This window comes from Scardinius erythrophthalmus (assembly GCF_964197995.2).
Source record: "Scardinius erythrophthalmus genome assembly, chromosome: 4".
Classification (NCBI taxonomy): domain Eukaryota; kingdom Metazoa; phylum Chordata; class Actinopteri; order Cypriniformes; family Leuciscidae; genus Scardinius; species Scardinius erythrophthalmus.
The window spans coordinates 5,979,284-5,996,697 of record NC_138224.1 but is presented as its reverse complement, the minus strand read 5'-3'; the positions used below and the strand labels follow the sequence as shown (position 1 = coordinate 5,996,697).

The window sequence follows — 17,414 nt, the reverse complement described above, 5'->3', positions numbered from 1 at the left end:
CCAGTGTAAAAAAGGGTGTGAGCCAAGGAACTGAAATCTGAATTGAGATGTTTTAGTTTGATTTTATGTTTAAAGAAAAGCGAGCGCCACCCCACCCAGCGACTCTCCAAAAAAGACCAGTTGAGCAACTTTGACATCCGTTATTTTGTGGTTCCTGCCTTGTGAAGAATATTGGAGTGAGTGTAAAGGTTGCATTATATAGGCCTAGTTTAGCTAGAACACATAGATAAAGTACCAAAAATGCATGATGTAGTCCGTATCAGTAGAATAGATAATATATGCATCATTTTTATGACTTATGCACATATTACTTTATCCCTTCTCAGCACATTTTGTGTGTCTCTTATCTGACACGCTCATTTCAGGGGTGGGTGTGCTACGAAGTGCACTTAAAAGGGTATTTCACCAACTTAAGGGAGATTTCAAACCGAGGTGTGTTTGTATGGGGCTGTTCATGGGTGTAAAGTGCGTGAGACGCAACAGTTACAAGTCAACTATCATGATTACGGGTTAAATAAGATTACAAAAATGTAGGAATATTTAAATTAACCAAATCACGTTTATTTTCATATTAACGATCTCAACAAATTTATCATTCAGTTTAGGGCTTTTGACATTAGATGAAGTGAAATTTATATTTTTTTAAATGTATTACACAGATGTAGGCTACATTAAATGATTGTTGGAATTTATATTATATTTATTTACAGAAGAACATTGTGGCATTAAACCTTAAACTCCTCTAATATGCCTGACTTGTGTTTTGTCTGTGTTTGATGTCATTGCAGGGTGTTGCGAATGAATGCATTTGGTCAAGTGAAGTGAACTTCAACAGATAGCCCGTGCTCAGGGAGAAGGGCGCAGTGAACACCGCATAGGGACCCAGTCAATTGGAACGCACCTGAGTTCATGGAGCTCGTCTGAATCAGGTGTGTCAGATAAGAGAGACATACAACCCCTGCTTTACGCAATACCAACCCTGGTTATAAATTTGATGTATTAAGTCATTACACAAAGCAAACAGAATGAACACAGAAAGCAAAACAGAAATAAAGCAGCTAAGTAGGTGATAATAATCACTATTCATATTTTTAATATTACTGGTTTGAATGAGGGGGAATACACACAACATGAATATGATCACAGGGCAGCAAAAAACTGTGGAGTGACGTGTCAAAGAGATTGTAAGTGTTATTTGCATATATGACTGACTGTTATTTACAAGTGTAGTTTTCCTCCAAAAACAAAAGATCTTATTTTCATGTTCCACGGCCTGACAGACAGTGGGAGAGTTGGGCTATGATCACCCGTTCCATCCAGTGGCCAGTAATATCTTCTCTGCTAGCATATAAATCCCCAGTAAAAAGCTTCTTTATCAAAAAAATAATAATCAGAACAATACATATGATGTATAAAATGAGAAGCAATTAATAAAATATAATCTGAACCACTAGTATTTGGTTACAATAATAGTTTTTGCAGTCCTTATGTAGCCTTGACTTTTTTTTTTTCTTCCTATTTTCAGTTACCAGACACACATTCATTACTGTGAGGCTTTAAACCGTTTCAACCAACAATGACAAAAGACAGTGACAGAACAAACACAATATTCTCTGCTCTAAATTAGATGGAACTCCCAGATATGGCGCACAGAAGACCCTGAAATGCATCAAACAGGCTTTTGAAAGCCTATAAGAAGGATACAACAGCGATTTTGTAAGGATAAAGGGGAGTTTTGTGTGTGCATGTGTTGCTTGACGCTCCGATCCAGGCAAAAGTGTTCAGTCCTACTCCTTCCTGGTTTCATCTTTCACACGTCTCTCCAGGTTTCTTGTGTGAAGGGTAACGGGCAGCATTCTGTTCTTGTCATATCTCAAAGATTATCATGGAACACAATGTCCAATAATTCCGCCTTCCTTTCTCTGACTCAAGGTTCTTAAGAGCTCTAATATGGGCAAGGTGGAGTGTGTTTGTGGAGGTGCGCTCAGGAATCAGCGGCGAATCGAAGGTCTGGGAAAAGGCAATGGGTGATGTGCCCTGTTGCTCTCCGTCCTCTTTCTGCATCTCTACCTTTCCTTGATCCCTCTAGAGTCTCTAAAGAGTTTGTAGGCTCTTCCTTTTAGAACAAGCAAAGAGTACGCGCCTCTCTGAATTCAAAGACGGAGAGAACAACAGCTCGAGTCAGAGTGCATCACACCGGTGCCTCCTTTTCATCAATGACGTCCAACTTTTGATTCTTGAGTCAGAAAAGGTCATTAAATTACTATCAACGGCACACGTACACTTACTTATATACTTTAATTTGTTGCTATTTAATATATCATTTTACATTTCATTATCTCTAAGTTCCCCCTCTGGGTCCGTTAAGGGTCCCGTTCTTCTCCCGCTAATTGCTCAGTGCCTCTCCAGGGCGTCTGTCCCGTTCCCTAGGCTGCTACTTGCACACGAACTGGTCTACGATCGACGTGCAGCGTTTGCACTTGACGTAGCAGCACCAGTGGAACTTGCAGTGGCAACGCTCGTGTTTTTGGGTCTTGTACTGGTCGTAGCCGCGACCGCAGCACATGAGCTCGCAGCCGTCCATGCCCTCCGAGGTCTTGTTGCACAGGCGGCCCTGGGTGCCCAGAGAGCCGGTGGTCTCGTTGCGCAGGCAGTAGTCCGGGCTGGGGTCCGTGTAGACCAGGTCCTCGCTCGTCGGGGGGTTAAAGCGGTTGTTGACCAGCTCCAGCTTGCCCCGTCGGCTGATGCGCATGGCGGCGGCGCTGTCATACTTCTCCTTCAAGAACTCTCCCACGCGACGGAAGTCGGCCAGCTGGAGCCAACAGGTTTTCAGACTGCATGAGCCGGAGACTCCGTGACACTTGCATGCGACGTTGGCCAGATTGTACACTGCCTGTGAGTGGAGAAAGAAACGTGGAGAAATTGTTGTGAGAATATGACAATGTAACTGGAAACAAAAGAATCAGCACTAAAAGAATGAACCGAACTTATCTCAAGCACCACAATGTTTCCAGGCAAGATATGCTTATACAACTTATATGAAATATCATCAGACTGGTGACATCTACTGTTGTTAGTTATACAAAGGAATACCTTGTTTTTCACACTGGTCAGCTTGGTAAAAATGATCTAACAGGTAAACTGAAATTGTAAGGTCGATTTGTGATAGTTTGGAATATTAAGTAGGAATGGGTTGAAAATGACAGACTAATCGATAATACTTTGCCATGCATGCCATAATTTACCCCACAAAGTGTTTACGAATTTACAGCATGTCTGTCTTGAAGTTTCCTGTATAATTAATGGCATAAAAATGGTATAATTACCAGTTATTAATAATTATTTTATTTATTTTTTAATTAGATTTTTTTAATTAAATAAAAAAAAATATATGAAAAGATAGGGGACAATAATGTGAGAATGAGTGAAATTATAATAATAATAATAATAATAATAGTAAATACTATTTTGTAAAAAAAAAAAACCATCAAAATAAACAGCATAAAAAGTATTAAACAATAAATTGTTAAATGTAATATTTATTTAAAAGTAGTGGGTATGTGAAAAATTAAATAAATAATATCACAAAAGTTTTCACAAAGTACAGGGAGGAGGAAGGGATTTAGCAGTCGGGTGTTTTTTGTAAATAATTTATGCATTTGTTTTCTTAATTTATTTATTTTCTATTTTTTGTAGATATGTATTATGTAAATATGTTTATTAGGGAAAACTGATTGTTTATTGAACAGTGGAGAAGGGGTAGGTTTTAATAAGCTTATGCTTCATCCTACTCCTTTTCGGACATGTTGGTTTCATATTATTATTATTAATTGTTTGGTTTGTTTGTCTTTTTTTCCAGTTCACTTTCTTTTGTTACTTGTTTTATGTTTATGTTCGAAAATAAATAAATTAAAAAAAAATTTAAACATGATTTTAAAACAAATATTAAAATAAAAGGAAAAATTAAAATGGTAAATTAAAATTTGATAAAAAAAAATTAGGCCAATGAAACTGGTTTAGTGCTAAGTGCTACAAACATGAATAGCCTAATAGTTATGCTATAACTTTTATTTTTTAAGGGATTGGAAGCAATCACTCAGAACACCCTAGCAAACACACAGCTTGCTATTCTTGGCACTTTTTTTCTTTTTCTTTTTTCTACTCTTTTTCATTATGAGTACACAGCCATAGTTCAATAATAGGCTGCAAAATAAGCCCTGGTGGAACAACAGCTCCCTCTAGAGGCCAAATGAGTTCAGTGCACCAGCCTGTTTGAAGTTGAAGGGGCCTCCAGAGGGCCTTTGAGTTTACGGTCCCTTTACAAACAGAGAGCCGCAGTGAGAGCCTTTGGAGAACAATGGGATGAATAGTCATTCTGTTCTAGAACACACAGAGAGCCCCGCGTCCACCGACGGCAGACTTCCTGCTGATTAAATTCAACGAAACCCCCAGCTGAATCAATAAAGAAACGCTCGACATCTTGTCCTGCTAAACCAACGGCTGTTCTTCCCGTTCCTTTTTAATGATTTAACATGTAACATTAACAGACTATCACTTTTCATTAACCACCCACAACAGGGCGTCCCAAATACGTTTCATACAAGCGCGTCGCGTTTCGCCGACAAACACAAAAACAAGGTAACGAGTGCAATCTCTTTTCCACGTCTGGGCTCGATCAAGGTTGGGTGGCCAGCGTGGGTATTTCCGCCTCGGTATGTGACGTGTCTTGTTTGCTGTGTCTTTTGTGTCTGTTTAGTGTCCTGAACGAGGGAACATTAAAGACATTTCTCTTTCTGTTTCTCTGTCATTTAAGACCCAGCAGTGCTCCTCCCTTTAACACCTCACGTGAGAACATTTAACGGTCGTCTTTGAGGATGTGCTGCCCCGACTCTTCAACCCCCCTCCGGTGGCAGCTGTTTAAGCCCCCTTCCTTTTACCTGCTCACACACAGACATTAAGGGGAGTTCCAACACCTTTCAAGTCTCTGTCATCACCGGCCCAACCTGCATACCTGTCTGCAATCCAGAAACAACACACACACACACACTTTCCCATACAGCAGCGGCCCACATCACGCAAGCCATTCTCGGCTATTTACCATCTTGCGTGTCAAGCTGCAGTTCCGCTACCTCATCTAAATGATCTCACACAAAAGGGTTTTTGAGCATTTCTATGCAACATGTGCGCCCAACTGAAACTGCGTTCACATAAAGGCTGCCATTTCTCTCTTTTATTCGTCCTCACTTTCATCTATCTCCTTTTCGCGCCCCCTTCTTTTCACTCTCTGTCTCTCTTTTTTCTCTTTTCGGCCCAAGTGACCAAGGTGTGATGGATAGACAGGCTCGTCGGTGCGTGGAAAGGACACGCATGCGGTGCTGTGCACAATGGAGCGCGCTCAGACGGGTCAGGGTCACTGCTATTCTGGGCGGGGTCGGGGCGGAGCGAGGAGACGGCAAACAACCATCCCTGGAGGTGTAGAGATAAGAGACGCGGGAATCTGAAGTAAACAAATACAAATCTCTCTGAGCTACGGAAATGTAGCAGTTTTCAAGGCCACAACAATGTATCTGTAGTAATGAGACTTTATAAAACATCTGTATATATGTGTGTATTTCAAAAAAAAATTTTTTTTTTTACATTAGGTTTAATCAGCTCCATGTTGGGGACAAAACTGGGGACCGTTTCTGGCAAAACCTTAGTTTGGGGCATTCTCAGTAGTAGAAAATGATTAATTACGCATTTATCATATATACATATACACACACCCACACAAACATTTATAAATTACAATTAAATCTGTTTATTTTTTAAGTAAAATGTAAAAAAATACTTATTTTTTATTATTTATTATTACTGTTTTACATTTTAGAATACACACACACACACACACACACACACACACACATTTATAAATTACAATTAAATCTGTTTATTTTTTAAGTAAAAGGTAAAAAAAGACTTTTTTATTCGTTATTATTACTGTTTTACATTTTAGAATAATAGTAAAGTATAATTCACACACACACACACACACACACACACACACACACACACACACACACACACACACACACACACACACACACACACACACACACACACACACACACACACAAAACTATTAAAATATTAGTGAAAAAATTTTGTATTTTATTTTTCTATTTACTTTCTTATTTTCTATTTTAATTTAACTTTTTAATGTTTATTTGTTCATTTTTGAATTTTAGTCTTTAGTTCATAGTCATTTATCAAAATGTTATTATGCTGCATGCATTTCATTTAATTTTCCTAGATAACAGCTTCTGAAAACAGTCTTGAAGGAATTCCCATTTATGCTGGACTCTTGTTTGCAGCTTTTCCTTCACTATACTGTCCAACTCATGTTTTGTGAAGTTTTGTAAAGAAATTCCATGTCTATTTGTCAACGAAGCTAATTTAAGGCACTTACTAATATGTCTTCAGATCAAAAGTTTAATAAGATCATAAGAAACATGTTTCAGTCACTTTTGACTGGTAGAGTAGATAAAAACGAGAAAAGTATATGGTACGTCCTCATTTAGATAGCTAAGTAAATATGCGTGTCTGTGAATACAAAAGCATTCAAACATTAGTAATGCAGATAAATTGAGTGAGACAGAAAGCCTAAGCAATGTATTAAAATACGTCACGCCTACGTGTGTGTGAGTGAGTAATAAAGTGCTTTAGATTAAGGTGTGTGTGTGTTTGTCTCCGCTGCAGTTGATTTCTAATGAAAGACACACAGAAGCAGGTGATCTTTATAGAGGGTGGAGGCCTCCTCTCTCTGTACAGTCTGGGTCACGAGCCTTTGTGACCCACAGCACCGGAACCACACGCACCATCTTTCACTAAACCGGTCTTATCCCCACGACTCCACACCGAGGGGCATCCGATACGCTTCTGTCACCTCCACAAAAGCCAACCAACACCAAGCCTTTCCAAGCAAGACAAATCTCCAGCAATCAGGCCCCGCAAAAAAAAAAAAAAAAAAAAGGAAAACCGGGAGTATTGGGGATCACACCACACCTTCAAATCCACCTCCGCCAAAAATTCAAAAAAGAAGACAAGTTGAGGGTGGTCGAGTTGCTCGGCGTCACCGAAAGATATAATCTCCCCAGCATGCACGTACAGAACATGTTCAGACCTTGACCTCCTCACCTCAGGGAACCTCCAGGAGAAGAGCCAGGGATTTCAGATGTGCCATAACTCCAGAAAAGAGGCCCTCTCTTCTGTAAACACCTTAAATACACTCATCTTCCCTAAGACAAACATGTGTGGCGGAGCTCTGCGCACGGCAAGCACCCACGTCGGCAGGCAAATGGACTTTTTATGGGGCCGCTTCGTTTTAAAAGCACTCAAATAACTAAGTGGAAAGAGGATGGGATCGGGGTGTGGTATGACAAAGCGTGGGACTCGCAAGGGGACGGAGGAACGCATTCCAGTTTGATGGTGTGTTTTGGCAGGATGTGGTGACATTCTGCAGTGCGTTCTCCGCTCCGGTTTTATGCCCACCTGAACGTGGCAGGGGGGCCACAGTTTGCCGGAGCCAGACACACACACTCACATAGTTTGGAAACGTTCCAATAATCATTCCACCATATAGCTGTTCTATAAAACAGCAAGAAGCCATTCAACGAGAAAATGTGCAGTGTCAGAGCGTTCCTGACTAAACAAATTTGCTACACATCACCTTATAAAAAAAACACAAAAACTATTTGTTCTGGCATCGACTACTCCATTAAATGAATAAAAGGGAGATTGGATGGGAATCTGAGCTACATGCCGAATGGGACACTAGAGCAAGAGCAAATGAGTAACATGGGACGCTTTAGAGGTCCCATCATCCCCGGTGGTGCTTTGACCTCCTGACCCCCGGCAGACTCTATGGGCGCTGGCGCCATTTGGTCACTTACATTAAATTAGCTCTCTCCCTAGTCTGTAATCTAAAATAGATGCCGTACAGACCACTGTTATTTGTATATAAAGCTGAAGTCTTAATGACTAATTAATCATCTAACAAGTCATGCAAATGGCATGCTCTAGTCTAACTACAGGAACTCTCTCACAAAAGTTGCGTCCTTAAATTCATCCAATTAAAACTGAATGTCTTTGCATTGTTTCTCATGCTTTTTGTGAGTGTCCTGCCACAAGGATAACGTTTTTTACAACCCATTTCAAGACCAGCAAATAAAAACGTGCATTCAGACCCCTGCATTTGTTTCCATTCAGTCTAGCTGATTTTGTCTCATGTAAACAAACACCCCCCAGTAACACGTCCAATCAGTGTCAGGTGAATCCAAACCTGCCTAAATTAGCGGTCACATATGGGCGAAATGTATGAAGCACAACTCAAACACTTTCAAAACAAGAAGCTGTCTGTTGGTCGCCCTCTCGCAAAATTCCCAATTGCATGGATTTCTATTGAACTGACTGGATTTCGCCAGTAAAAACTTGCAGGACAATTGTAAATCTTAACTATACAGGGCTTCCTTAAGATGAATTACCTGACACTGGCTAGTCAATTTTGAAAATATGTTATTGCACATCCCTAAAAGTTATATATAATTACTGTAGACCACACACCTTCGAGGACATCTCCAAAGGAAGATTTTAAAGACAACTTTTAAAGACAGTTGTGTTCCCAAAGTTTAGCTAAGTAAACACATTCACTCAACAACAGAGGGAGGATGAAGTAACCGTGTTTGTTATTGTGTTTGTGGTGATCTGCAGGAGACATAAGGGCTGGCTTTGGTTTATTCACGCACAAACATATTTAAAGCCGTGTTTATCCGTCCGAGTGTACATCTGGCCTCTTATTTCTCAATATCACAATAGAGGTTGCAACAGCCGTGATTCATTCGCTACGCATTAGAGAAACACACCTTAACCAAACCAATGCACTGTAGACTCTTGCACAAAATGAAATTAGGTGGATCATGCCATGGTGGATTTAACGCCCACGGTACGGGACACTATCCGATAATTTCCATGTATCAATAGGTCAGTCATCTATGTGTGTGTTCATTTCCTCACCATTCTCCCAGCTTCATTGTTCTGGAGATTCATAAGCGTGCGTGCATTCTCGACCGATCCACGAGGGTAGTTCTTCTCGCGCTCCCGGGCGTCCACAAACTCCCGGGCGAAACGGTAGCCGTAGTTGACGTTGTCCCCGCAGCCGCCCCATAGCCAGTCTCTCGGGAGGTCTCTGGGACGAGCCGCTCGGCTGCAGCCACAGGTGGAGAGCTCACCCTCACGGCACGCTCGACTCACGGCGTTCACGACACCCGCTGCGCTGATGGCGTAAGTAAAAGCTGTTTCTCTGCTGCCTGCAGAAGACAAGCACAGAAAAACACATAATTAGGACATGCAGAAGACAAGCACAGGAAAACACATAATTAGGACATGGACGACATTCCACTGGCTGCAAATCGCTTTGTTAAATCATCCACAACTCTTCAGTATACTATTTTTCTTGATTATTCACTTAGGAAGTAAGGCAGAGAGTAAAACAACTCATTTCCAGAACCCCACAGATGGTAACAATCTTTTTGGTAAGCCCTGCAGTGAGAGATAAGATGATCAGAAACGTGTGCATCATAGACAGCACTGATTCATTGTTCCATTGTTCCATATATATATCTCAATGAACGTATATTAAAACACAAGCAAAAAGAGGACTGACAGATTTTCCAGTTTTGGTAAAATTCACATAAGGCATATGATAACCCGCAATGCTTTCCTGCCAAAGAGGCGCTAGGTTTATAAAAATTTGTGCTCTTTTTCGCATCTGTTGTGCATGTGTTACCTGATTTTTTTCCCCATCTAATAAGCCATCTGGAATGCAGATTTCACATACCTCAACAGCACAGGCAATACAGTTAATAGCGTTTAACGTTTAAAAGCTGTTTAAACATGTTAAAAAGTGCTAGTACAACCATATTTAGAGATAAGCAGTTTGTATCAATGCTCAGCAACAGCATAATTACAAGAGGAAATTTGTCACACAAAACGTTTTTAAACTGCAGGCCCTGAGAATTCCTTTTTAATGATCCGGCCTTCCTCAATGCCTTAATGAAAGTCAACTTGCCCCTGACTAGACGGACCACAAGTAACTGTTCTGTGCATTATACTTTTTTTTTTTTAAATAAATGTAGCACAGGAGAATATAGCTTATAATGTTTAATGATTTAGGGACTTTTACAATAAGTTATTTTACAATAATCTACTTGATTTTGTGTGGGTTTTAGAGTACCAACTCTGATTTTAGTATAGGCCTATGTTAATTAATACATTTTAAGGCTAAACTTTAGGGGGCTGAATTTTTTTTTACAAAGAAATGGACAGACTAGATAGATAGATAGATAGATAGATAGATAGATAGATAGATAGATAGATAGATAGATAGATAGATAGATAGATAGATAGATAGATAGATAGATAGATAGATAGATAGATAGATTTACAATATATACAAAGACAGAGAAAAGAATTGCAATATTTTAAAATAACGTAAAAGTTCGGTGCTCCACGGCATCAAACTCACAATGCGTCGCGTGCAAACGGGTGTGAACCTGCATTCCAGCGATGCGCCTATTGAATTTGGAGGGCCACTTTTATTGGCCTTTGGTGCCCGAACTTCAAATAGAGTCCCGGATATCCCGACTCTGTGTCATCGTGTCATTGCATTTCAAAAGCGACTCTGGACAATGGCCCGACTAACACCTCAATATAAACCTCGCGATTGACTGCAAATAAGTCCCGTGCTATTTGGGGAACATGAGAGGGGGGGCATGTCGCGTCTTACACCTTGTTTCACTGATGAGCGGAACTAACACTCAATTGAGGCAACGAGCGCTGTCTTCTGTGAGAGAAACACACGCATGCATTCAAGTACACACTGCTTCATACATACTAGAAGAAAGATTGACCATATCTAGAGCAACTTTCTTCACTTAAATATGCTGTATAAAAGATCTGTATACATCGATCTAAACATGCATGCATAAAATAATATAGAGCAGTGAGCACCCATTTAAATAAAGTGATGTCAAGAGACCAACGCGTAAATCTCACGGGGAGCGGTTCGAGTCATGCTGAGAGCGATCCTCCATTAGCAGGTTACATTTAAGCTATAACAAATATTCAAACCTATACATTTATCAAAAACTCAAAAAGAGTTGATATATGATATATATATATATATATATATATCATACTCTTTTCACAATTAAAACCAGTGGGACAACATTCTTCAGTTGCTCAATAAAAAGTTGCAAACAATAAAGTAGGCTACCATAAATGAATATTTGTTTATGATAATCAAATAATATATGCATATTTCTATATTAATGTTTCATTTAAAATAACAATATCAATCAAGTGATTGAAACTGAGTCTATATCTTATAACCACTTATATTTTTACATGCATTGTGATTATGATATGACTTTAAAAACATGAACAATCACCCCTTTAAATAATATACCAAATGTACATTTATTTTCACGTTTAATGTATTCCTTTTATCATCTTTCAGAGGGGCAAACTGGAATTAAACAACTGGTCATGTGATATTTACATCAGCCACATGAAATCAAGACATCTGAACTTTTATTTATAGCTGACAACTCTAAGCAAAATACATTAACTTCCTTAAAGACAAACTCAAGAGGACATGGTGGGCTCAAATGCTATCAGAGGGATTTTCAAAGCTGCATGCTTTATTATTGTGCATTTGTTTTAAATTGCATGTAGATTTTAAGCATCATCACGGTGACTCACCTATCTGCATGACACGGCCGAACACTGAAGTGTTGTCCACCGTGCTACAGTTCCATCGCCTTTGCCTGAACTGATACTGACACTCCTTGATGCCCGTCTTCGCCCCCTCTCCAATATAAACCATATGATCCTGATAGAGCTGGCAGAGCTTCCTCTGACCCTGAGACAGGCCTGTCAGCTGGCTGCACAGAGGCTGTGCTCCAATGATGTACATCTCCGGTCTCTGGATGGGGTTCATGGCTAATGACCTGAGAAAGTAAGACCAATGCACCGACCATCAAATATGCACAACTAACCTGCAGCATACATGACACAAAATAGTGTAAAATTTCATTAGGACATACTGGAATCTGGACTGCATGTGTTTTTTTTTTTGGAGAATGCAAGGTGAGATAGCAGTAGGTTTTGTTCTTGTGCATATGCCAATAGATTTTTTAGACTTTTGCCAATAAACCTGTGATTCATTTAAATAATTATGAGCTAATTTAATTTCAAGCAAATTCGTTTTTGTGATAGTAAGTTAAGGATTTCACAGCGTAAATGGTGTCTGGGGAACTTATTATCAAGTTGAAAACTGTTAGAAAAACCTGTTGTCCTCAGGACACGAATGCCCTTATTTACAAACAGTTTGACCATTTGTTGCCCAAGGTAAATATTGTGACAAAGCCTCCACATTTGTTCTCAGTGAATAGTTTTATTATGCATTGTTTCATCCTTCACACACAACTTCATATGGCATTCTTTAGAAATATACATTCGCAACTTAGAATAGTTTTTTTTGCAATTACAATCTGATCTTACCACCATGAGTTGGCGACCACCAGCAGCTGTGAGTTGCAGACGATGAGGGTCACTGCCAGAAGTAGGTGTCCTGGGTTCATTCTCACATCCATCCTTCCTCGGCCAAGAAATGGAAATGCGAAGAGCCTCCTCTGGGGAAACATTTAGGAAATGATAGTAATCCACTTGGAGGAGCTGCTTCCTTCAGTAATTTGACTAAAAAATCTCTTGAAGTGCAGTGCCTCTGAGTCCCCTCAATCTCGCCCCAGCTCAGTTTTAAACACCAGCTGTGCGTAAAACACCTAGATGACCTGAGGCACTAACGGAGTCTGACATCTGTTGAGAATGTTCTTTTCAAACTCCGCTTCATAAAACGCAACGAAAGTGGATGTCGGTGTGTAATGGATATAAGCGACATGGATGGAAGATAAAACGAAAGAAGAAAAGACACAAGTGCATCTATGTGGTGGTGATAGTCCAAACTCTCTCTCCCCCCCTACGTCTCTGCCGGTTCTGTCGATATGAACTAACACATTTGCGCTCCGATGGCACAACTTAACCCTCCCTCCTTCTGTCGCACTTCTCCGCACCCCCTTCGTTTTGACGCGGATACAATGGAGAGGAGGAGGAGCGCGAGGGGAGCCGCTGCGCGTTGAGGAATTTTGGGGAGGCCAAACAACACAAGAGGGCAGCAGATGAGAGAATCCGATTCACAAGAAGAGCTTTGATTCTCCGGTGCGTAAGAGCGCGTTTTGGACTCATGGTAAATTAAGCCACAATGCGTTTAATGGGAGGATATAGCCTACTTCAAATGCTTGCGCACCTCAAGCCATTTATATGAAAATCTTTTTCTGACAAAAGTCACAATGGCAAAAGTTAACACACACACACACACACACACAGAGAGAGAGAGAGAGAGCGGGTTATGGATAAAAGAGTTAACGGCTTGGAAAATATCATTCTTCCATCAAAGTTCATATGCGTGTAAACTCAATTCTTTTCAGCTCTATAGTTTACCGCAATAAATCCGAACAAGGGGGAAACAAAAAAATCCCAGTTTGACATGGGGAATAAAAGCCACGCATGTGATCTTTGGCAGTTCAACTCCTGATACCCTCTAAATCACTTCGCACATAAAAGACGCAGTTGCATTAAACGCACTTGGGCATGAGATATCCACTCACACTTGAAAGCAACCAAGACTAAACCGTGCTATAATGTGGGGAAATTTTTATCAGCACACCCGGTTTAGATGAATTTACAGCTGATAACCAACATTGCAGACATAAACAGCCACATTGCACCCTATCCTTCAGAAGTGCGGTGTGTAAGGAATGCAAATACAATGAGTGTTTTACAGCTCCAAACTCTTGGAGAGGTTTGGGAGTTATATAGAGAGCCCTGTGCCATTCCAGCATCACCCCCACACCTCTCTTTTGAGTGCCGTCCTACAGACATGTCAGAATTGGTGTGAGAGACGCCACTCAATTTCCGAGCAGTCTGTGCATGATAAAGCGCCTCTCCGGACCCTTTCATCTCCTCTAATCCACACGCCCAGCTATCACCTTTACGCCTCCCATCGCAGACCTGGGCTCGTCTCCATGCCCCTCCCTCCCTCACTTACGCACAGAGAGCAATAAACCCTATTTATTTTACTTTACGCTATGATCGGTGTGTTACTTATAATTACTGTTTTTGTAAATGCAATGTCAAAAATCAAAATAATAATGACATTGGACTTATTTGGCAATACAGGATAGGCCTACTAAGGTTTTTTTTGGACACTGGTTGAAAGGGGAAATTATACACACACACACACACACACACACACGCACACGCACGCACATAATCCCGTGTGTGTGTGCGTACAATTTCCCTCTCAACCAGTGTCCTAGGCCTACTGTATTGCCAAATAAGTCCAATGACATTATTATGCAAGCTCATTTTGACATTGCATTTACAGTAATTATAAGCAACACACCGACCATAATGCACATAAACCCATGAATGATGTGGTTGGTGGTTAATTTGAGTTCACATTTATTAGAAGTCAGGAGCTCCACCTGGTGTACTCATTACGTTATTACAACACAATCAGAGTCTAAAAATAGAACAAAACATGTAATAGTCTTATTACACAGAACAAACTAAATGCATAATCATAAATATTTTTAAAATCTTTCCTATGAAACGAATGTAAAATGTATTTTACATATGTAAGCTACCACGCTTATTGTTAATAAGAAATTTAATTAAGAAATAAGAAATTTAGTTAAACACAATTATCAATATAAAGTAGAATAAATGCATCTCTGAAGTCGTTTTGAATAGTCATCAACTTAATGCGTAAACGTACATAATAATGATTACAAAACAACAAAAACTATTATTAATTAATTAATTAATTAATTAGAATAATATAATCATGAATACATTTCTAATTTCTAAAACCCTCTTCTATAACTTGACTAAAGTTTCTGTAAGAGTCCATTTCTATTGCATGCATTCACAACTGGTGTCACTGCATCTTATCACATGGTGGCGCACTTTAGCAAGAAATGAATAGAGACAGCAAAACTAGCAATTGCATTTTCTCACGAGGTATATATGCAATCGCAGCGCAACCCAGCGCAATGCCTGTGTAATACACGACTGATGTCTCATGCTTATCAGAATGCATTAAGCTCTTTGTATGAGCTATGAAAAACATGCATACAAGAAAAAGATTCCAATATTTTTTTTGAGTTGTCAAAGCTCGTGAATAAATTCTTTCCTGTAATTTTATCCTGTCCTGCGAGGTCTTTTGAGGTAAGAGCCATTTCGACCTGACAGATGCTTTCCAGTAGATAACATCTGACTGTGAGCAATAAAACTTGTAAAAGAAGCTGAGACTTAGGGATAAGTGTGCTCACATATATCACATATGCATTGCTTAAACATGATTTATTCTGCCTGAAATTGGGTTCTAATAATACACATTCCAACGTGACCTTAAATGGACACATTCTCTCTCTCTGTCGGTCTATTCTATGCCATCTGTGCCGCTGCCAGCTATCGTTGGTAAATGATGACATCACTGGCACGCATGAATAGGATCTGAGCATCCTGCTCGTTTTCTGAATCTGGAGTCTGTCTTCATATGGGCTTTGCAGATTTGCACAGACTTATATTAGCAGAGCGGTTGCTAGTGCTGGCAGATCTGTAAAAGAATGATAATTCTGTCATTATTTACTCGCCCTTATGTCATTCCAAACCCGCATTATTTCTTTGCTTGCATGGAACACAAAACAAGATGTCTAGCAGAATTGTAATGCTCCTCTTGACTCAATCTTCAATAATGACAAAATGACCACGTAAGCAGCATAAAAGTAGTTTATATGAGAGTCAAAATCTGCCAAGGGGGTAATAGGCCTAATGGAACAACAGCTTTTAAAAGGGATTTCACTATCATTTACAACAGGATCTGCATTTTCGTGGGTAAAAAAAAAAAAAAAAAAAGTTTTGAAAGAAAAGATAAAAACAACTTTGTGCATCAAAACCACTCCTTTACTGCTAATTATTTTTTTTTTTTTTCAAAAGTCAACAAATTTGCGACAGCTGTATGTAACATTTTGGACATGTCAAGCAGGCAAGTCTCTGAGTAACTTGTAAAAAGCAAACATCTCCAGCATGTTTTATAATTACCCAAAAATCAAACATAGTTCACCCCTCATGCACGTTATCACGTCTGTCAAAAACGTAGGTTGGCTGTCGGTTGGGTTATTAGAACCAAAAACATGGACATAACACACTCATGGGCATCAATCACTTCACTGAATACTTGCCAGCTAAGTAATAAATAATTTTATCTTACGATCCATCTGTTTTCAAATCCACATCATTTGAATATCACAACATCAATGTCTGTCAAAAAAATAACTTGCACAATACACGGTATATACGAGAAGAGGTTTAGCGAGTCATGCATTTCCTGGAAAACCCACCCAACCGGATGTTTTGAGTATGACATCACTTTCCGAGAAGAGGGAGAAAATGGCGGCCTGAGCAGCTTCAGCATGCTGTCTGTCAGAGACCGTAACGTACATAATACATAACGCATGTGAGTATAAAATTGTTCTTCACTCTCTGAAACTGAATCGGAATGATCAGGGAACTGAGTGAAATACTTCACACTGCATGCTAAAGAGAATAAACGCCACGCCAAGTTAGTGAACATCGGTAAATGTGTTGTGTTATATTTTGACAGACATTTTTTATGCACGAACTACACATTCTGATTCCGACATGAGTGATCTTGAGATGAGTCCCTGTAATTGTTATGCTGATGTAAGATTTGGGCACTTAACAGGTAATTGTTATAAAATATATTTTGATCAGTATCTTCTCAGTTGTTTAAAAGATTATCAAAGTTTGATAAAATGTTACATTTTTCAATAAAAGATGATACATATTTACTTGATGCGTTACATTTGACCTATTACTCGTGTACTATTTTCATATGCGAAGACCAAATTATAAGCCAACATTGACAAAATATCCATAGTCAAACAGCACAAATGAGCCTTGAGAGCTCATTTTGATTTTGTTCCTCACACAAAGCTATCGTATGATTGCGTCTGCTACTGTTAAAGTGTCTTTTTAGTCATTTTTGGTGGCGTGACAGCACTTTGTCACCATTCACTTTTATTGAAAGAGCAGCGTAAACATTCTGCCAAGCATCTCCTTCTGTGTTCCAGAGAAAAAAAATAAAGCATATGGGGTTTGAACGACATGGGAGTGAGTAAATGCTGACAGAAATGCTCATTTTTGGGGTAAACTATCGCTTTAAGGTTTGG

The 17,414-nt window shown here is 39.6% G+C and overlaps 1 protein-coding gene across 3 annotated transcripts in view; it reads right to left on the bottom strand.

Annotated features, from left to right (window-relative positions):
* Positions 1–71: 71 nt before the first annotated feature.
* The window catches only part of wnt5b (wingless-type MMTV integration site family, member 5b), a gene marked incomplete at its 5' end in the record, with an annotated part of 79,446 nt that continues 62,103 nt past the window's right edge, over positions 72–17,414 (bottom strand). For 2 of the 3 annotated variants that reach the window (XM_081364501.1, XM_081364502.1), the window contains 4 exons: positions 72–2,893; positions 9,052–9,344; positions 11,800–12,047; positions 12,601–12,731. In XM_081364501.1, coding sequence (XP_081220627.1) covers positions 2,435–2,893; positions 9,052–9,344; positions 11,800–12,047; positions 12,601–12,692 — 1,092 coding nt within the window. In that variant the 3' untranslated portion in view covers positions 72–2,434. Of the gene's footprint in view, positions 2,894–9,051; positions 9,345–11,799; positions 12,048–12,600; positions 12,744–17,414 lie in introns of those variants that run through there. The other variant, XM_081364500.1, reaches the window with a different exon arrangement.